Genomic DNA, 16,420 nt, shown 5'->3' with positions numbered 1-16,420 from the left:
GCTGACTAAATGAAATTCAAAATGTCCTTTAAAACATGTAATACTGTTGATTATGGCTGATTTGGGAGTGGGGTGGGAATGCCAGTGGTAGGGAGCCATTCACACTCTTAAGAGAACATTGTTTTTCAAGATGGAAAATGTCCAGTTAGAAACAAACAGGAGAAGGTGAATGTGCTTCTGTATATATAATCAGATAATTCTATCTAAAAATCCAACAATTTAAGCCTTCAACCATAATAAAGTTAAAAGTGCAGTATTAGACATTGTTTGTTTATTTTTTTATTGCCTGTCAATAATTCTCTCTCTTATTTTGAAGCTCAGAATAGCTATAAGGGCAAGTCCTGGTAGAAAAGCATAGAGTATTAGGAAATCAATTGCGAACCGGGACAATGCACCAGGAAAGTTTTTCTCAATGAACTGAATGCCATGAGAGAAAATACACGCAGCATTAATTGCAGTGGAACTGTTGGCTCCACCTGTCAAAAGAAAAAATTAATCTCTTTAGTAGGTGAATTGGTAAAATTAAAACTCAGGTTTCAGTATCTAGTGCGTACATTTAATATACCTAGGCCTAATGTTATTTTAATGATCTATACCCACAGCAGTATTTCTCATCATTTTGGAATAAGAACAGACAAGCCATATGTTTCTGGAGTTAATCTGTGCCATATCTTTTGAAGGGAAGAATAAAGCGTCAGTAGGAGCTTTCTGTTTTGTTCATGCCAAACAAAAAAATTATGGCTTTTCAGACAGATGATCTTCAGGAGCCTCAAGAAGCAAGTTGCCCAATGTTGTAGACTTACAGTGTTTGTATTTGCTGAGGGCTTCCAAAATTCAAGAAATGAAAAGTGTCTGAAGGGCGCATTAAAATTCAGCTGTTTATTACTACCAATGGATTCATGGATTCGTTTTCTAAGCCTGCCATCTATGTTCTTGTAGCGAGGAGGGACAGGAGATAATGGATGAAGAATATATAGCCTTGGAGAGGAGCACAGACACCTGGCTACAAAGCCCAAAACATCATAGGGTAGGTACCCCCATTGATGGATGTTAGCTACTGACCCTGCCACCCTGATGGATTTTCATGATTTGCTGATTAACTTGCTCACAACTGCAAAGCACAGCCTGGCAGATCCAAGCTGCTCACTATATGCCACGGTAACGTATTTGAACTGAAGCCTCGCTAGTATTAGGGGAAACGGGTATTACCTGTCAGTGCTCACTGCACTTACGTTTGATCTTATATTGTGCGATTCTGTTGATCTTCCATTTGTGTAACCCTGCCCCAATAAGGTCATAACTGGCTGCAAAGTTTACCTTCCAAAATGCCCCCCGAGGGAGGGTAAAAGAACAGGTGAAGATGAAAAACTGATAGAATGGGAAATGGTCAGGGAAAAAAAAAATGAATCAAACTTTAGTCTAGCCTGCTGATACAGCATTACAGTCTTTACTAATTAATAGGCTTTTTTAACAGCTCACAAAATTACCTTTATTTTGTCAGGATACTTGTATGTAGAAGGAAAATAAGCTTCGACATCTCATGAAAAGTATTTCTGATTAAAGGCTACTTTTTTTTTTTTAACACTTACCACATGTGAAGTTTAAGCCGTAAAATTCATTGACTATAAGAACTTCACTGCTGTATTTTTGAAAGGTGAGATAACTGAGTATTTTAAAAGGTGTCGGCATTTCTTCAATGGTCCTTAAAGAAACAGAGACATTAAACGGCCTTTCGCTACATTCCAAGAGCCAATTCTACCCCATCTACCCTCATCTTCGGTTGTAGCCTGTTACAGAAACAGTTCTTGGCTGTACCTGTAGCACTTCCAAACCTAAAGTCTATTTTAGTGGTAAATGAGGAGACAACCATGAAGGCTGTCTCTGACTTTGGTTCAGTGTCATAACATTCAGCCCTGACTTGTTTATGGACAGTCACAAATAATTCTGTGAAGTTTTGCGCTCTTCACGTTGCAATGGTAAACTGAAAATGACAAGACCCAATATAAACCTTCATTGCAAAAGTGTGTTGCTTCCAAAGGAAGAAAACACCACCCCCTCACTTGTCTTCAAAAACAGAGTACGAAAACTTTGAAATAACATTATTCAACAAGATTGGGTGATTTCTGCACCTAAAATACTGCAAGACTTTAAACAAACAAATGAACAGAAAAAGAACCCCAGCAACCCAAGTCTCAATGCTATTTTTAACATACTTCATTACCTATGAAGATTAATCAAAGAGATTCACAATATTAATTAACACTGTCTCTACTGTAAAATAAGATTAGAAACCACCTAATGCTTTAAAAAAGTTATTGTTAAGGCATTAGACTACAGTAGTGGGAATAACTATCTTGTCGCTATAAACATGCATCTTTCTGAAATTAGGCAGGAACCAAGTAATTAGATATTAACCTACTTCTATTTGATAAGCAAGTATTAGCTGAGATCTACTTTGAAGGGATAAAACATCATCAGCTTTCTGAAGACTCGTATGCTTGATGCCAGCTATTGTTAGGCTTCCTTCATTTTCACTGGAAAGCTCTCAGGTGAGATACCCTGTTTGCTCAGCATCTCACGAAAGCTTCAACAGTAATACACCTATTCTGGTATGTTTCTTGAAAAAACAGTAATTTCAGCATTGACAAATGCAAGGGGAAAACTATTCAAAGTTTGTGCAATTATAATGCAAAAACATTTATTTGCACAGTAACAGAGCAAGTGGATCACAATTTTCCCACATCTTTACTACACTAATTTTTTATTTATGATTTTTATATAGTTCATTCTTGCACAGGTAGAAAAAACGTCTAAATAGTTTAATGGCTAAACTGGAGAGTAACACTAGTAAGATAGCTGAGAACAACTTTTTTTTAAACGGTCATTCCCAGTGTTTAATGTCTGATAAGTTCCAGCAGTTAGTAAGAGCTGTAAGAACTTTTTTTTCGTAGGTTCCTTTAACGAGGACAGGAATTCACATCATAATGTAAAAAGTAGAAGAATTCAGCTGAACTGATAGTGGCTGAGTTTTATCTTCAATATATTTGCAAATGTGACAAGTTAATATCTTTGTTGATATCTGAAGTTATCAAGTTTCTCATTTGTGTGTTTAGTACTAGGCCTAACATGATTAGCTGAAGGGTAACATAATGCACTTTCTTTCCATTGCTACCTGTGCATTATTGTGCTTCCGCAATACCGACAGTTCATTAAACTCTTCGTTAGGTAGATATTTTAACATTAACACCATGATGAAATAAAACTTTTCCCTACCTTACTAGTCCGGTTCCCACTATCACACCTGCTGAATTAAGTAGTACCACTCCGCTTTGGACTATATTTGGGTTTTGAACCATGCCAAGTATAACAAGTGTTAGTAGTTCACCAATTATATGAGACGCTAAGACAACAGCAAAGAAGATTCCAAATCTGGAAGCATCAGGATACAACCCTGCAGTCCTGTACAAAAATGAGCAAAAGAACATTTTAAAAACATTGTTTGGGTACTAAACTTGGAAAGTAACAGTTATTTTTGATTTTATTGATTTTTTGCAATTACAGCTCATTAAGTGAACAGTTTATGCCTTGACCCTTACTGTGGTGTTTGGAGTCTTAACAGAAAGGGCATGCACTTAATATCATGACATGAATGCAGGTAGTTATTAAGGTTTCTCCATTGACATTAAAGAAGGTTATGTAAAGATGTAATTGTAGCAGAAATCTGTTATTTCCAAATAACCAGCATGGCTCTTACAATCCCTTCAACTAACATCCTCCTCCTTTTAGAGTCTATGCAGTGGGAGTTATTTAAAGTAAGCCACATATTAAGAGTATGTCTTTATGCAGATAATTAACAGATGGAATTTTGCATTTCTGATACTGTGCATGCAAATGTAAAACTGGATCTACTCAGTTAAATGGAAGGCTAATTGAATTTACTACCCATGTAATTCATTCAAATGCAATTTCCTCCATACTCCTGCACTCTTTAATACAACAGTTAATACAACAATTTAATACAAATTGTTCCCAGCTTCTCCACAGCTAACTGAAGGAAAAAAATCCTCCCAATCTGTACTAAAGATTAAAAAGTTAAGACAGGCCAGCAATTGCTTAGCAAACTTAATTCAGCCTTATGGTGTATCCAAGAGGTGACAAAACCTTTTATTACGTGGTGACATATTATTCATTTTCCAAAATACCTCACAGCAAAATTGCTTCATGCTAGGTACAGACTGCATCCTTTGCTTAGCTAACAAGCGGCTATTCAACATTTTATTTGCTTTTTCATTGCTCAGTGCAAGGCCCTATGTCTTTTTTTTTTTTTTTTAATCCACCATGTTTGAACATGGTCTTAAAAGGGAAGTATTATTTTCGCACAGGCTTTCCTGTAGCATTTTTCGTAACTCCAAAACAATCTCTATTATAAATAGATGGCTGAACATTGACTCTTCAACTATTAAACATTCAACAAGCTAGCAGGTATTCAATAAGCTTTAATCACAGATTGGTACAGAAGAAACAGCTTTCCATAGTTGTAGTATAAAGTATCACCTTCTCTGAGGTCTCTAATACTTTACACAGAGCGATGTAGATACAGTCTAGTAAATCTGGGGTAGGAATAGCAAGAGAAGAAAGCATAAAAGAGAAAAAAAACCCTAAACAACTCAGAAGAAAGGATATTGCAGCAATAGAATGGTAGGGTGATATAAACTGTTAGACCATTTCCCAGAGGGATCTTTAGCTAGGAAAATGTGCATAACTGGAGTACGTTTTAGCAAGAGATTGCAAAAATGGCTGTTCTGGGTCAGACCTGCCTTGTGTCTGGTCAGGTAAGAGTTTGGGTCTGTCTGACCCAAACTGTCTGACCTGCAAACAAATTCTGAGAGAAATAGCTTGTAAGAACACATAACAGATGCTGTTAAAGCCTCTCAAAAAGTTAGTCCATCCAGGAAAATTTGGTCCTGTGCAGCTACAATCTTCAACATTTAATAGAGAAACTGCTTGCCCTAAGAGGTCTAAGAGCACTATGAAATTACTCCAACACATCACTGGTGACATCCAAACAACCACAAGATAGCAAAGATATGCAGAAGGTAATATCTGTAGATATTGTCCATTAACTGGAACCACACTATTTATTGCTGGTTGTGTTTGAAGGTACCAAAGCACAAGGGCAAAGTCTCTGCCCATGTGAATTTCCTGATCGTTAAGGAGTCAGCATGACCAAGAGTGGCTCTTGATCTTCAGGAGCTCCACAAACCTTCCCTCAGTGAGCCTGCAAAGGTGCTTTCCAAATGGCTGCCTTCTCAGCGACCCGCTCACGAGCCGGCAGAAGTGGAAGGGCTCTGGTGCGTGCAGCACATCCTCTAAACAATTAGTGAGAGGACAAGTTTATTTCTGCTTGCCTGTGAAAAAGGTCTTCTCCTGGAGCACTGCCGAAGTGGGCAGCACTGACAGCTTGCAGAAATGAAAGCCCAGGTAGCTAAGGGGACAAGGAGAAAGATGACCTTACTTGAACAAAACTGCTACTTTTAATATCAGCACCAATCTAAAAAAAAAAAAAAAAACAACCAAAAAAAACCCCATGCATGCAAGTCCTCACATCTGGAAGAGCAGAAATCTCCCTCTCAAGAGCTTTTGTCTTTTCATCTAGGACCTGACAGTTACTGAGATCCCATGCAGAAAGAATTAGGTAAATGCTAAGCATATCCCCTCATTACCTATTACAGACCAGGAGGAAGAAGAAAACAGTGACCTTTTTTCCTGAGTTTTTCTAGATGGGAAAACAACTATTTCAAAATTCTCATGGCAGATTAGCTCCTTGTGCTGAAGTTCTTATTCAGTAGTCCAAGCGATTCGGTGCAGTTTTACTTCATCCGTTTTCAAACTGCCCATGGGCATCTTACTGCAGAGTAAAAGCACTGACATGCACAGCTACAGCATAATAGCTCCTGCAGTTTTTCTCTTTTACAATGACCTGTCCACTTACCATTTCTCAACAGCAAACCAGAGAACATGCATCCAGGACACAAACCAAGCCTGTGATTTATTGGTACACATTTTACTACAGACTACCATCTGATTGCAACTTCAGTGTTACTATCGACTGTCAAACAAAACCAAAACTTAACTATAGCAGACTACATGCCTCTCATTTCATAATTAGGAAAATAAAAGAAAACCAAACCAAACCAGAAAAAGACTGAAGGACAGAAATTGGTCCTTATTACTTTGCTATTAGCCTGCATAAGCAGCCATAGACTCTATTTTCAGAATAAGCAAGTGGAAGGTGAAAAATCAATGGAACAGAAATGAAGAAGAGCAGACCTATATGACAGATAAGGCAATGAACAGATGAAACATTTCATCACCCCAGTCTGAGGTACTACTTCACAATGATACAAGGAGATTAATGTACTGCGGGGGAAAAAAGCCAGCTTTACTATCAAACCCTTTCTCCCACTTTCACAAATCCACTTTAATGCCTTTCTCTGGAGACTGGAAGAGAGGGGTGCAGATCCCATCACTTCCACATGCTGTAGCTAAACCCCAAATGTCCCGGGAAATATGAAGCTTTGGTACTGTCACATACCTACTGCTGTCTTCCTCGCTTTCTTTTTTCTCTTTTTTTCCTCTCTTTCTAAATGTCATGTAAAATAACACCTCCTGGTTTTGGTGTGACATAAAAATGATAAATGTTCCAGGCCCATTAAAACTTCCCAAGCTACCTAGAGGACTGGTAATGTGCTTACTCTGAAGGTGTTTTAACACTGCCTGGAAAAGAAGGACTAAAAATTTCCTTATGCTCTCTCTGTAATCATTCTGAGAGACAATAGCAGAAAGCCATGCCAGCGGGCCTGTTGCTGACATGGGAATTGCAGCTGCTAAGGAAAAGAAACTAACAATCCAATAGATGGTACAAGTGCTTACCAGTATATAAAAGTGCTGAAAATTGCCACGCTGATGACACTGAAGGGCAGGAAATGTACTATGTAAGCCAAAAGCATTTGCCACTTCTTATACAAGCCATCTTTACTTTCTTGGTCGCTGATAGCACGTAGAGGTGGGACTGGATTAAAAGTATAAGAAAGAAATTAAATCACTATTGAATAAAAAGGACCAAGACTTGTTGCTAGCAAAAATGACCCGAAGCACACAGACAACCTTGAGAATATATCAGAAACACTGTCTAAACCAGTCTGATCACTTTTCCCCCCCACTATAAATGCAAAACATGCTCCCTGCAGGTTGCAGAAGTTGGTAAATTTGACGAAAGAGGCCCATTAAAGACATGAAAAACCTGCCATCACTGGATAATTTCTTGAAGTGCTCTGATCTCAAGGTGATGACAGCAGTGTATGTTCCCTGCATGAGCAGAACAGTTTTTAGGGCTGTAAATAGAAACTACTGTTTGTCTTGGTATGGCAGGTTTAAGAGAAATACCCTCTAAGAAAAATGTAATCACCACATAGTACTCTTAAATCTAATCATGCTTCATTGATGTCAAGCTGGTTTGTAGTTCTGTCCTTCACATGTCTTTGGTTTTGATCTCAAATTGTTAACTACAGACCTAGACTTTCTCCTGCCTTTATAATGCTACACACAGGCAAGTTAAGGGCTCTTGCACAGCTAAAAATGAAGCCTCTGTACACAGGCCAGCTGTAAAATGGAGAGGCAGGGATCAGGGCTCATTCCTTAAGTGGAGTAAACCTGGAGCCCCTCCGATGTGCTAATCTTTTTCTGTGGTGTGACGCTTCCTGTTGCTTTGCCTTTGAATTTCATGCTTCTCTATCAAGTGTGACATTACTTAAAACTGTTAAGATCCTTTAAATTACTATCTTCAATAAATTCTTTTTCCTATATATAAAATAGGGCCAGCAATAACTGCTGCTGCTGCACATAATACCGGACAGAAACTCACAAAGGGCAACACCATTGAGCATCCCTGTGTAGGGGGGGGCACTCACGCACTGGTAGACAAGCCCCACACGGTCCTGCACAGCTCCTTTTACCAGGTCATTCTTTAGTCTCAGAAGGAAAAATGCTACAAACAAGCCAAATAACAGATTCTGGAGGAGACGCATGATGATGCCTATCTTATCTCTGGAGAAGTTCCTTGTTGTCCTCCTGATAATGAAACAAAACAGTAACAGTGTACTTGTTAGCTATGACTGACCTACATGTTGGGAGGGTATTTAGCTTTGAACAAATCTTACACACACAGTGTCCACAGAAAGGTACAATATTAAAAAAGACACAAGTACAGTGGTAGACTAAAATAACCAAGAAAGTGCATTGGGGGGGGGGGGGGGCGGGGGTGGGTTGAGGGGTGAAGCCAAAAGATTAGTGGATAAGAAAAACAATTTTTCTTTAAAAAAAAAAAGGGGGGGGAAAAAAAAGGCTTACCGCAAAAGAATCCATAATTTGTAAGAGGCACTGGGTGAATCTCTGTTTTTGAATGGTATTGGTGGTAGCTCTTTCATATGCTTTGTTCTTTCAATGGCTGACAGTACTTTGCTAAAGATCTCTGAGTTTTTGTAGGCTGATACAATTATCTGAACCCTACTGTATGTTTCAAGTTCACGTTCCTTGCTTCGGGTGTCCACAGATGTCAGATCCACTGTAAATTTACAAACTGTTTACTACATATACACATCACTTTCTCTTTACATCTCTTCCCCCCCCTTGCAACTAACACTTCCTTGTCTCTATCCCAAAATCTTCTATCCCAAAAAATGCACCATTAAAAGTATTCAAGGTGTCTTTTACTCCTCCTTTCCGTTAGAAGCAGCATGAATGAATAATTGTGCAGCCACAACAAATCTCTTGCGTTTTGTGGCCTCTGTAGGACCCTGAAATTCGAGTCCTTTATGTGGAAACACAAGGAGTGAGCAGCGTGCTGGTCAGACCTTTAGCGTTCTCCTTGCACAGCAAAGCGCTGTGTAGGTGAAGCAGTACTGCTGCCGAGAGCAAGGCAGAGCACCAGCTGAGGGTGGACGTTGATGAGGATGAAGAGAAGTATTTCTCATTCTCATGTATTTCTCAGGTTTTCAGGCAAATGCTCAGACACGGCTCCCCTGTTCCCCTGTCCTCTGCCTGCTCCTCCATAACCACGGAGCTTTATTTTTTAGTTAGTCTGAGCTCATGCTGCAGAGACACTGCTCTTCTCTACTTGAGCCGTTACAGCATTGTTGCACTGGGTTTCATCCACCTCCTTCTCAGACATACTTCTCCTTTAATGTGAAGTCAGAGGGTGTTCAGCAGGCCAAATTCCCCTTGCAGGCTCAGCCCCAGCTGAAGAAAATACTACTTACTGCCATGGAACTTATGAAAGGCAAATACTTCACAGACTTAATGTTCCTTTCTAATGAATGTACCTATACCTATCCCCGACACCAGCAGTTCTTTTATTGGCAGATGGGAACTTTGTGTGTGCTATTGGCCCAAGTCATGTGGATTCAGCGATAGTGCTAAAATGCATTAGAAATTTCCCTTTTCCCTGATAGCAATGAATTATCTAACATTTCAAAAACTAGACTGTCATTCTCAGGAATAGCTGTACTTCCAGATTTTTTAATTACTCTTCTACATCTGATGTCTATCCTGGTTTCGGCTGGGATAGAGTTAATTTTCTTCTCAGTATCTGGTATGATGCTGTGCTTTGGACTTAGGATGAGAATAACGTTGACAACACACTGAAGTTTTTAGTTCTTGCTGGGTGGTGTTTATACCAAGTCAAGGACTCTGCAGCTTTTCCTGCCCTGCCAGCAAGAAGGCTGGAGGGGTACGGGAAACTGGGAAGGGACACAGCCAGGACAGCTGACCCGAACTGGGCAAAGGGATATTCCATACCACAGAGCGTCGTGCTCAGTATATAAACTGGGGGGAGCTGGCTGGGGGCCGCCGATCGCTGCTTGGGGACTGACCCGTCATCGGTCAGTGGGTGATGGGCAATTGCATTGTGCATCACTTATTTTCTTTTCCTTTTGGATTTTATTCCTCTCTCCCTCTCCTTTTCATTACAATTGTTATTGTTGTAGTTGTTATTATTATTTTATTTCAATTATTAAATTGTACTTAGCCCATGAGCTTTACCTTTTCCCTGAATCTCCTTGCCATCCCGGGGCGGGGGTGTGTGTCTCTGTGTGTGTCTCCAGTGACTAAACGGCTATGTGATAATTACTTGCCAGCTGAGGTTAAACCGCAACACCTTCATCACGTATTTATTCCTAAGGTTTCTGTCATCCTTCGATTTCAGTCTTACAGTGTTATGTTCAACTTCAAAATACAATTTGAACAAGAAAAAAGGAGGCCTTGTCCAAGAAGACTCTCGATTTGTCCTTAAAACCTGAATTACACTTATGAATACTTCCCTGGTGTTCTGAGAGCTCAAATTCAGCAGATTTTTCTTTAATAGTAAACATATCCAAAATGAAGTCTTCATATAAATATGTATATCTGAAATGCAGACATGCTGCTTAAAACTTGGCCACTGTGATTTGCTAGAAGCCAAACAGGAAATAAATGACAACCAGGTGTGTTTGAAAAAAAATAACAACACCAACTAGTCACTAGACCAAGCAGCTATTGCCTACCATGCATTAGTACTTTTTTTAATAAACAGAACATGTGACATTTCAATAATATAGTCCACACTCAATACATAGGATCTATTTTCCTCTGCTGTTGGTGTAAATTATATCAGAATCTGTCCTTCATTCACATCATTAAATCATACAAAAAATATAAACTACCAATTTTCCAAAGACTAAATATTCTGATGATTCTTTGCTCTAAACTGTATTTTTTCCTTTTCTTGTCACATTCAAAGGTTGACATTTGAAGAATGCAGTACTCTCTTTACCAAGCTTTTTTAAAAGTGGGTCTAAATCTCAAATTATCTACGCTATTCAAGACTATTCAAATTCATGAAGGCAAAATTATCCTCACTGTCACAGCAGTATTTTCAGCTTCATCCCATTCCAGCTTCATGTCAACAACCATCCTCTCTTCTCTCTGAGTTTAGGATGCCATCTAGACAATAGGAAAACGCTGCCTCCTCTGAATGCAGCTTTTTGGATTGGTCAAACTCCCTGGTTAACGCTCAGCTAGTATCGTCAGCAGTCAGTGTACATACTAGATTTAAAAAAAATACGTACATGTATGTATATGTGTACACGTACATGCACACATACAAACACGTACACATTCTCTTCAAATGTGTATCTGCATGGACAGGTACACGGATGCCCTGCAGCAAAACCAAACCCCATTTCCAAATCTCATGCTCACGCTTTTTTTACATCCTGAGTTGGTAAAACAGTACTCCAGCTTTTGCCAGCAGCTTGTTGTCGTTGTCTCCTGAAGCACTGGTATGTTCTGCTCCAGTAGCTCATCCTGGTGAGTACTCCCTAAACTTTCAGAAACCTCAGACTCAGAATCTCTGGAATTTGATGCCTCAAGTCATCCCATATTTATTCTACCTCCTTCCCTCCAGGCAGCAGCTGTTTTCAGTTGCTTAGCACCACAGTCCGTAAGGGCATGGGACTTTCTGCAGTTTGGAGATCAAATTGATTTTCCAGCATCCAGGGGACACCCACAGGGAGATGCTATCAGCAATCCACAGGTTTCACTAAGCTGGGATTCCGTTTTTAATTTGTAGTTTACTCCTTTCTGCTGTGTTTCAGACCTACCGCAAACTTTTGCTGTTTCATGGAGTCAGCGGAGGTTACATAAGCCCAGTCCTCTCTCTTCGCTGACCTGAGAATAGTTACAAACTTGGGGAATAATTCAAACACATGTTTATCTCTGGGAAAACTTTGATCTGGGGAAGAAAACAACATTTTTGCCTAAAGGAAACACATATTTTAATCAAAACAACTTAGACAAACTTACCATAGAAGTCAAAAGGATTTGATTGTTCAGGGCAAGAATAGCCACAGTCACCAAAAAACGTGATCATTTCCATTGGGTTCCCACAGAAAACCATTTCTCCGAAGCTCATGATGGCTATTTTGTCAAATAACTGTGGGAGGCAAATTTAATATATTAGCAATGTGTACTGAGAAGTGCATTAATTCTTGAGTACAGCTACTGTCTTGGTAATAAAAATGCTTTGACAGGATGTGTTTTGACAGCTTCAAACTTCCTCAGTATATTTCTCTCAAAGTTAGTTTGTCCTTTCTTTCACTTCTCTCAGTGGTTATGCAAGATGACACATCTTTAAGCACTTAAAACTGGTGGTTCTCAAAACTGTCAGTGACAGCAGCATACAGAGGTAATTCACAAACAAAAAGGGAGCTGTGGCCTCTTGACGTCACTTCTAATGCACCTTCCCTTACTGACTGCCCTCCTTTGGTGCTTAATAGCCCCAGTCCATAAAGTCCCCAAATTGTTGGGAAGATTAACCCGAAGTGCTTAAGGACTTTAACAGCACTGCTCTTCGGGTGAACATGTGCCAGGGCAGGGTTCACACCAGCTGTGATCAATCCATGTCCCCAAGGCACCAAGACTGCTTTCAGTCCAGAAGAGCACAGTCACTCGCCTCTGGCTTCATGACCACTTAGACTCAATTCAGTCTGCCACTGAAGATGTGCCTTGCAGTCACGTGGTGGGTGGTGGATGTGTCAGAAGAGCAAAGTGTGAAACAGTGATGGGAAGGCACAAATGCTTTCCCTAGCACAAGCCCTCCAAGGCAGGCCTGCCTCACCACGTGACCAAGGTATACTCACATCGCTTGACACAAAAAAGAAAAAAAGATGATTTTTTTTTTCCTTTCCATTCTAAATCATGGCTTTATCTGTCTCAAATGGCAAGTGTTAGTGAAATATAAATATGTAAAGATAAATAAAGTGCTCGTATTTACAGTGCCTGCGCACATGGGAGATTTACACATCTTCTCCCAGTGTTTCTGAATTGGGAAGCTGCATAACGCAAACATTAGGCACACAGGCAGTGTACGTACTGTTTTCACAGGACAGTATGTGTCCCAAAGTGTCCTGTGACTGGCAGAAGGCCAGAGCTATGAAGTTCAAGACAAGCCTCTATATATGCAGGGTGGAAGGAAGGGAGCCTTTGAAGGCAACTATACTGGATCTTGCACTTTTATCCTACTAGAAAGCCTGGGAAAGAAAATCAAATAGTGATTAGACATCACTCACCCTGAAGAGTTCTGAGCGAGGCTGATGAATTGTAATAATCACAATCCTGTCTCTGTGTGCAAGCTCTGAGAGAAGCGAGACAATCTGGTTTGCAGTCAGGCAGTCCAGCCCTGTCGTTGGTTCATCTAGTAACATGACCTCTGTGAAATGACAAGGAATAACATTAAAACGCAGGTAATGGGGGAGCAAATGTTATAGATTCTGCCTTTCCAGCTAATTTGGCAAATAGTGTAGAAATTTCTTTACATTTGAAGTTCCACATGTAAAGCAGAACATGCATTGATATTGCCATGATGTGATCTTTCGGGTTTAGTTACCTTTAGTGGTTCAGTTTCAATGACTAGAATACGAACATAAAACACAACTACAAGATCAGAGTATAATAATTTTTTTCTAAGTTCAGGTGAAATCTGAAAATTACCAATATACATTTCATGTATACATCTGCTTCTAAGAACAATAATGATAATTACAAATGTAAATATAACTGACATAATTAGCTAGAAGTTGTAACTTGAATTAAATCTATATGTACACACAGAATTTGTTATGAACAACTAAGTCTTATTAAAATACAGCATATGTAATTCCACAGATTTGTGTGTGTGTACACTACATTTTCTTCGTTATTTTATTGCACATGGAAGGGTAAAAGTTAGTAAAATCCATTATTTTTACATAGATAAGTCACAGCATGGAAGAGGGCAGTTAAACCTTAACCAGGACCAAGGGGGCGGAAAACTTTCTCTATAGGTTTATCTACACAGAATTACTACAGTGTTTACTATAGAGTTTAGTGAACTTAATGAGCAACAGCTACACCCAATGAACTCTCCAGGAGTCACAGTAGCAGTGATACACTTCACTTATTTAAATGCTCCTTCCTGCCTGGTAACCAGGTCTAGCACATCTGCACTACCATGAGGACTCCAGAATCCAACAAATGCATGCCATACATTCGCTCCATACGATTCTGGCACCTTGAAGAAACTATCTCAAAACGGACAGAATTTAAGTGCTGTTTCCCATGGCTAATTGTTCTAGTTAGTCTGCTTTGGTTTACCAAAATTCTGTGGAATATTTTTGGCTCTAGAAGGTACGTGGCGCTCACACATACATGGCTAAATGACAGCTACTTCACTACAAGGCTCAATGCTTTATATGAATGGCTCTAATACACTCAAAAAATACGAACAGGCCACAATCAACATTTCATACACAGGAAGGGCAAGCCCACAAAGATTTAAAATGGATAAATGCAAGTCTAAACCTATGTTCACTCCCTGAGATTTTAAAATTGTCTACTTTCTGAGATCAAGTAGTAGATTAGTGGCAATCCTGAGTTACTGTTAGTGCTTTTCTGTCATTACTAGACTAGCTTTTGCTGAATTACAGAATATAGATGTTTTTGTATTTTAAAGTGGTTTATGGAGGCCCATGGTAGGAGCACAAAGTGACATTGCTTTGTTTTATTTTGAAAATCCATGCAGTGGTACTTACTGGGATTTTGTAATAGCTGGGCTGCAATTGAAACACGACGCCTCTCACCCCCAGATATTCCTACAAAATTACGACTTCCAATGACTTTGTCAGCAATGTGGCTGAGACTCAGCTCAGCCATAACCGCATCTACCTAAAAGATAATTACAATTTAGAAAGACTAAACACAGTCCATTTCAGACATCTGTGTGCAAAATGAAAAAATGAAAGAAAAAAAGACATAATTTTAAGCTATGGCTTTTCCAATATGCCACTTGCATCCACTGAAAGCTATCTGGCCTCATTTCTATTTTATTATTTTTAATATATTATAATTGCTATTATATATTATAATTACTATTTTTAAATTTTTATTTTCATGTATTCTGAAATGAGTAGACTTTCAGCTTCAGTTGATGTTAAGAGATGAACAGTTCAGAGGTGGGACTAGAAGTTAAGATATGAAGCATAATGTACTGGTCTGGCTTCCAAAATAAAGAAGCAGAAACGTACGTCAATTCTGCAGAATTGTAAAATACCGAGTGGAAGACAGGTGAGGAGAGAAGACAGAGAGCAAGAGCCTTAGGTCAGGAATATCCAATCTTTACTCTCAACAGCGGGCAAAACCAGATCTGAAACACACCTATTTTATCAAGAAAGTAGCTTGGTAGGGTACTTATTAGACCAGTATTTTTTGGAGCTGTTCTGGTTACTGAGAGATGTCCTACAGGAGACAGTGTCAAAGTCATTTCTGCTGTCCAAGAGACTTGCCAGCACACATGGCCCCAAACACCCCAGAGAACTGGGTTTCCCAGCTGGCAAAGGGGAACTGATATCAAGGAGTACCAAGAGCAGCATCTCCTGCAGGAGTAACTGCTGCAGCTTCGGGTGGGAGAGTTTTGTCCCTGGGGCATCAGCACAAGCCCCTTGAAGAGGCGGGGCACATCAGAGACCTTGTGTCCTACTCCTCAGCAGGAAGATTTCTCCCCATCTGCAGAATGAGGATTACAAAACCTTATAAAAGTAAAACACAACCAGGGATGGAAAGTGCTGCTGGTGAAAGCATTACATGACATCATGTCTGCCTTTCTGGTGGAAGATGATAAAATACAGACCTTCTTGTTGATTAAGTTGTTGGAGCATTTCTGAAGAGTTAGTAAAGCGGTGTATGTCAGAGACTCTTGTATGGTGAGGAAGCTTAACAAAGTGTCACTCTGAAAAAAAAAGTGACAAGGAAGGAGGAGTTAGCCCTGTAGTAATTAAGATCTTGCTCACACAACTTCCATCCATTCATTCATAGGATTTATTAACTGCTTCGTACCAATTTTATTAGTAAATTCATAGTCAGATTACATTACCCCATTACACTAGCAACTTTACTTTCTTTACATGAGAGGAAGCACAGTACACAAAAATAAGTGTAGAGATCAACCTGGGGCACATAAGAGAAGCAGTCTCTAAACTGTTCCTTCTTCAGCTGACGTCCATTCACATACACTTCACCAAAGAAGTTGTCTTTATGTCCCAGTCTTCCGGATATTGCATCCAGAAGTGTGGTTTTCCCAGATCCTTTCAAACAAAATAAATTAATCATGTGATGAGATGAATTCTAGGATTTCAAGAGTAGTACCCTCACTTTGATGGAGACATATGAAAAGAAGAAAGTATTATTTTTCTTAGTAACAATAGGTCCTGAAAATGCAGTTAAGGGGAATTAAATGGGAAACTTAGAATGTGCGTAAATAAGCATTTAATTCATACAAATTCACACTTCATAC

General features: G+C 39.4%; 1 protein-coding gene across 3 annotated transcripts in view; it reads right to left on the bottom strand.

The window, feature by feature from the left end:
- The window catches only part of ABCG5 (ATP binding cassette subfamily G member 5), a 28,391-nt gene that overhangs the window by 10,527 nt on the left and 1,444 nt on the right, over positions 1-16,420 (bottom strand). For 2 of the 3 annotated variants that reach the window (XM_027788500.2, XM_027788498.2), the window contains exons 3-13: positions 16,075-16,211; positions 15,758-15,856; positions 14,664-14,796; positions 13,164-13,303; positions 11,899-12,028; positions 8,410-8,623; positions 7,925-8,130; positions 6,934-7,072; positions 3,274-3,459; positions 1,590-1,702; positions 255-476 (exon numbers count right to left, since the gene is read on the bottom strand). In XM_027788500.2, the coding sequence (XP_027644301.1) occupies positions 280-476; positions 1,590-1,702; positions 3,274-3,459; positions 6,934-7,072; positions 7,925-8,130; positions 8,410-8,623; positions 11,899-12,028; positions 13,164-13,303; positions 14,664-14,796; positions 15,758-15,856; positions 16,075-16,211 (1,694 nt within the window). In that variant the 3' untranslated portion in view covers positions 255-279. Of the gene's footprint in view, positions 1-254; positions 477-1,589; positions 1,703-3,273; positions 3,460-6,933; positions 7,073-7,924; positions 8,131-8,409; positions 8,624-11,898; positions 12,029-13,163; positions 13,304-14,663; positions 14,797-15,757; positions 15,857-16,074; positions 16,212-16,420 lie in introns of those variants that run through there. The other variant, XM_027788499.2, reaches the window with a different exon arrangement.

This window comes from Falco peregrinus, chromosome 11, assembly GCF_023634155.1.
Source record: "Falco peregrinus isolate bFalPer1 chromosome 11, bFalPer1.pri, whole genome shotgun sequence".
Classification (NCBI taxonomy): domain Eukaryota; kingdom Metazoa; phylum Chordata; class Aves; order Falconiformes; family Falconidae; genus Falco; species Falco peregrinus.
This window is presented reverse-complemented; position numbering and strand designations above follow the sequence as displayed.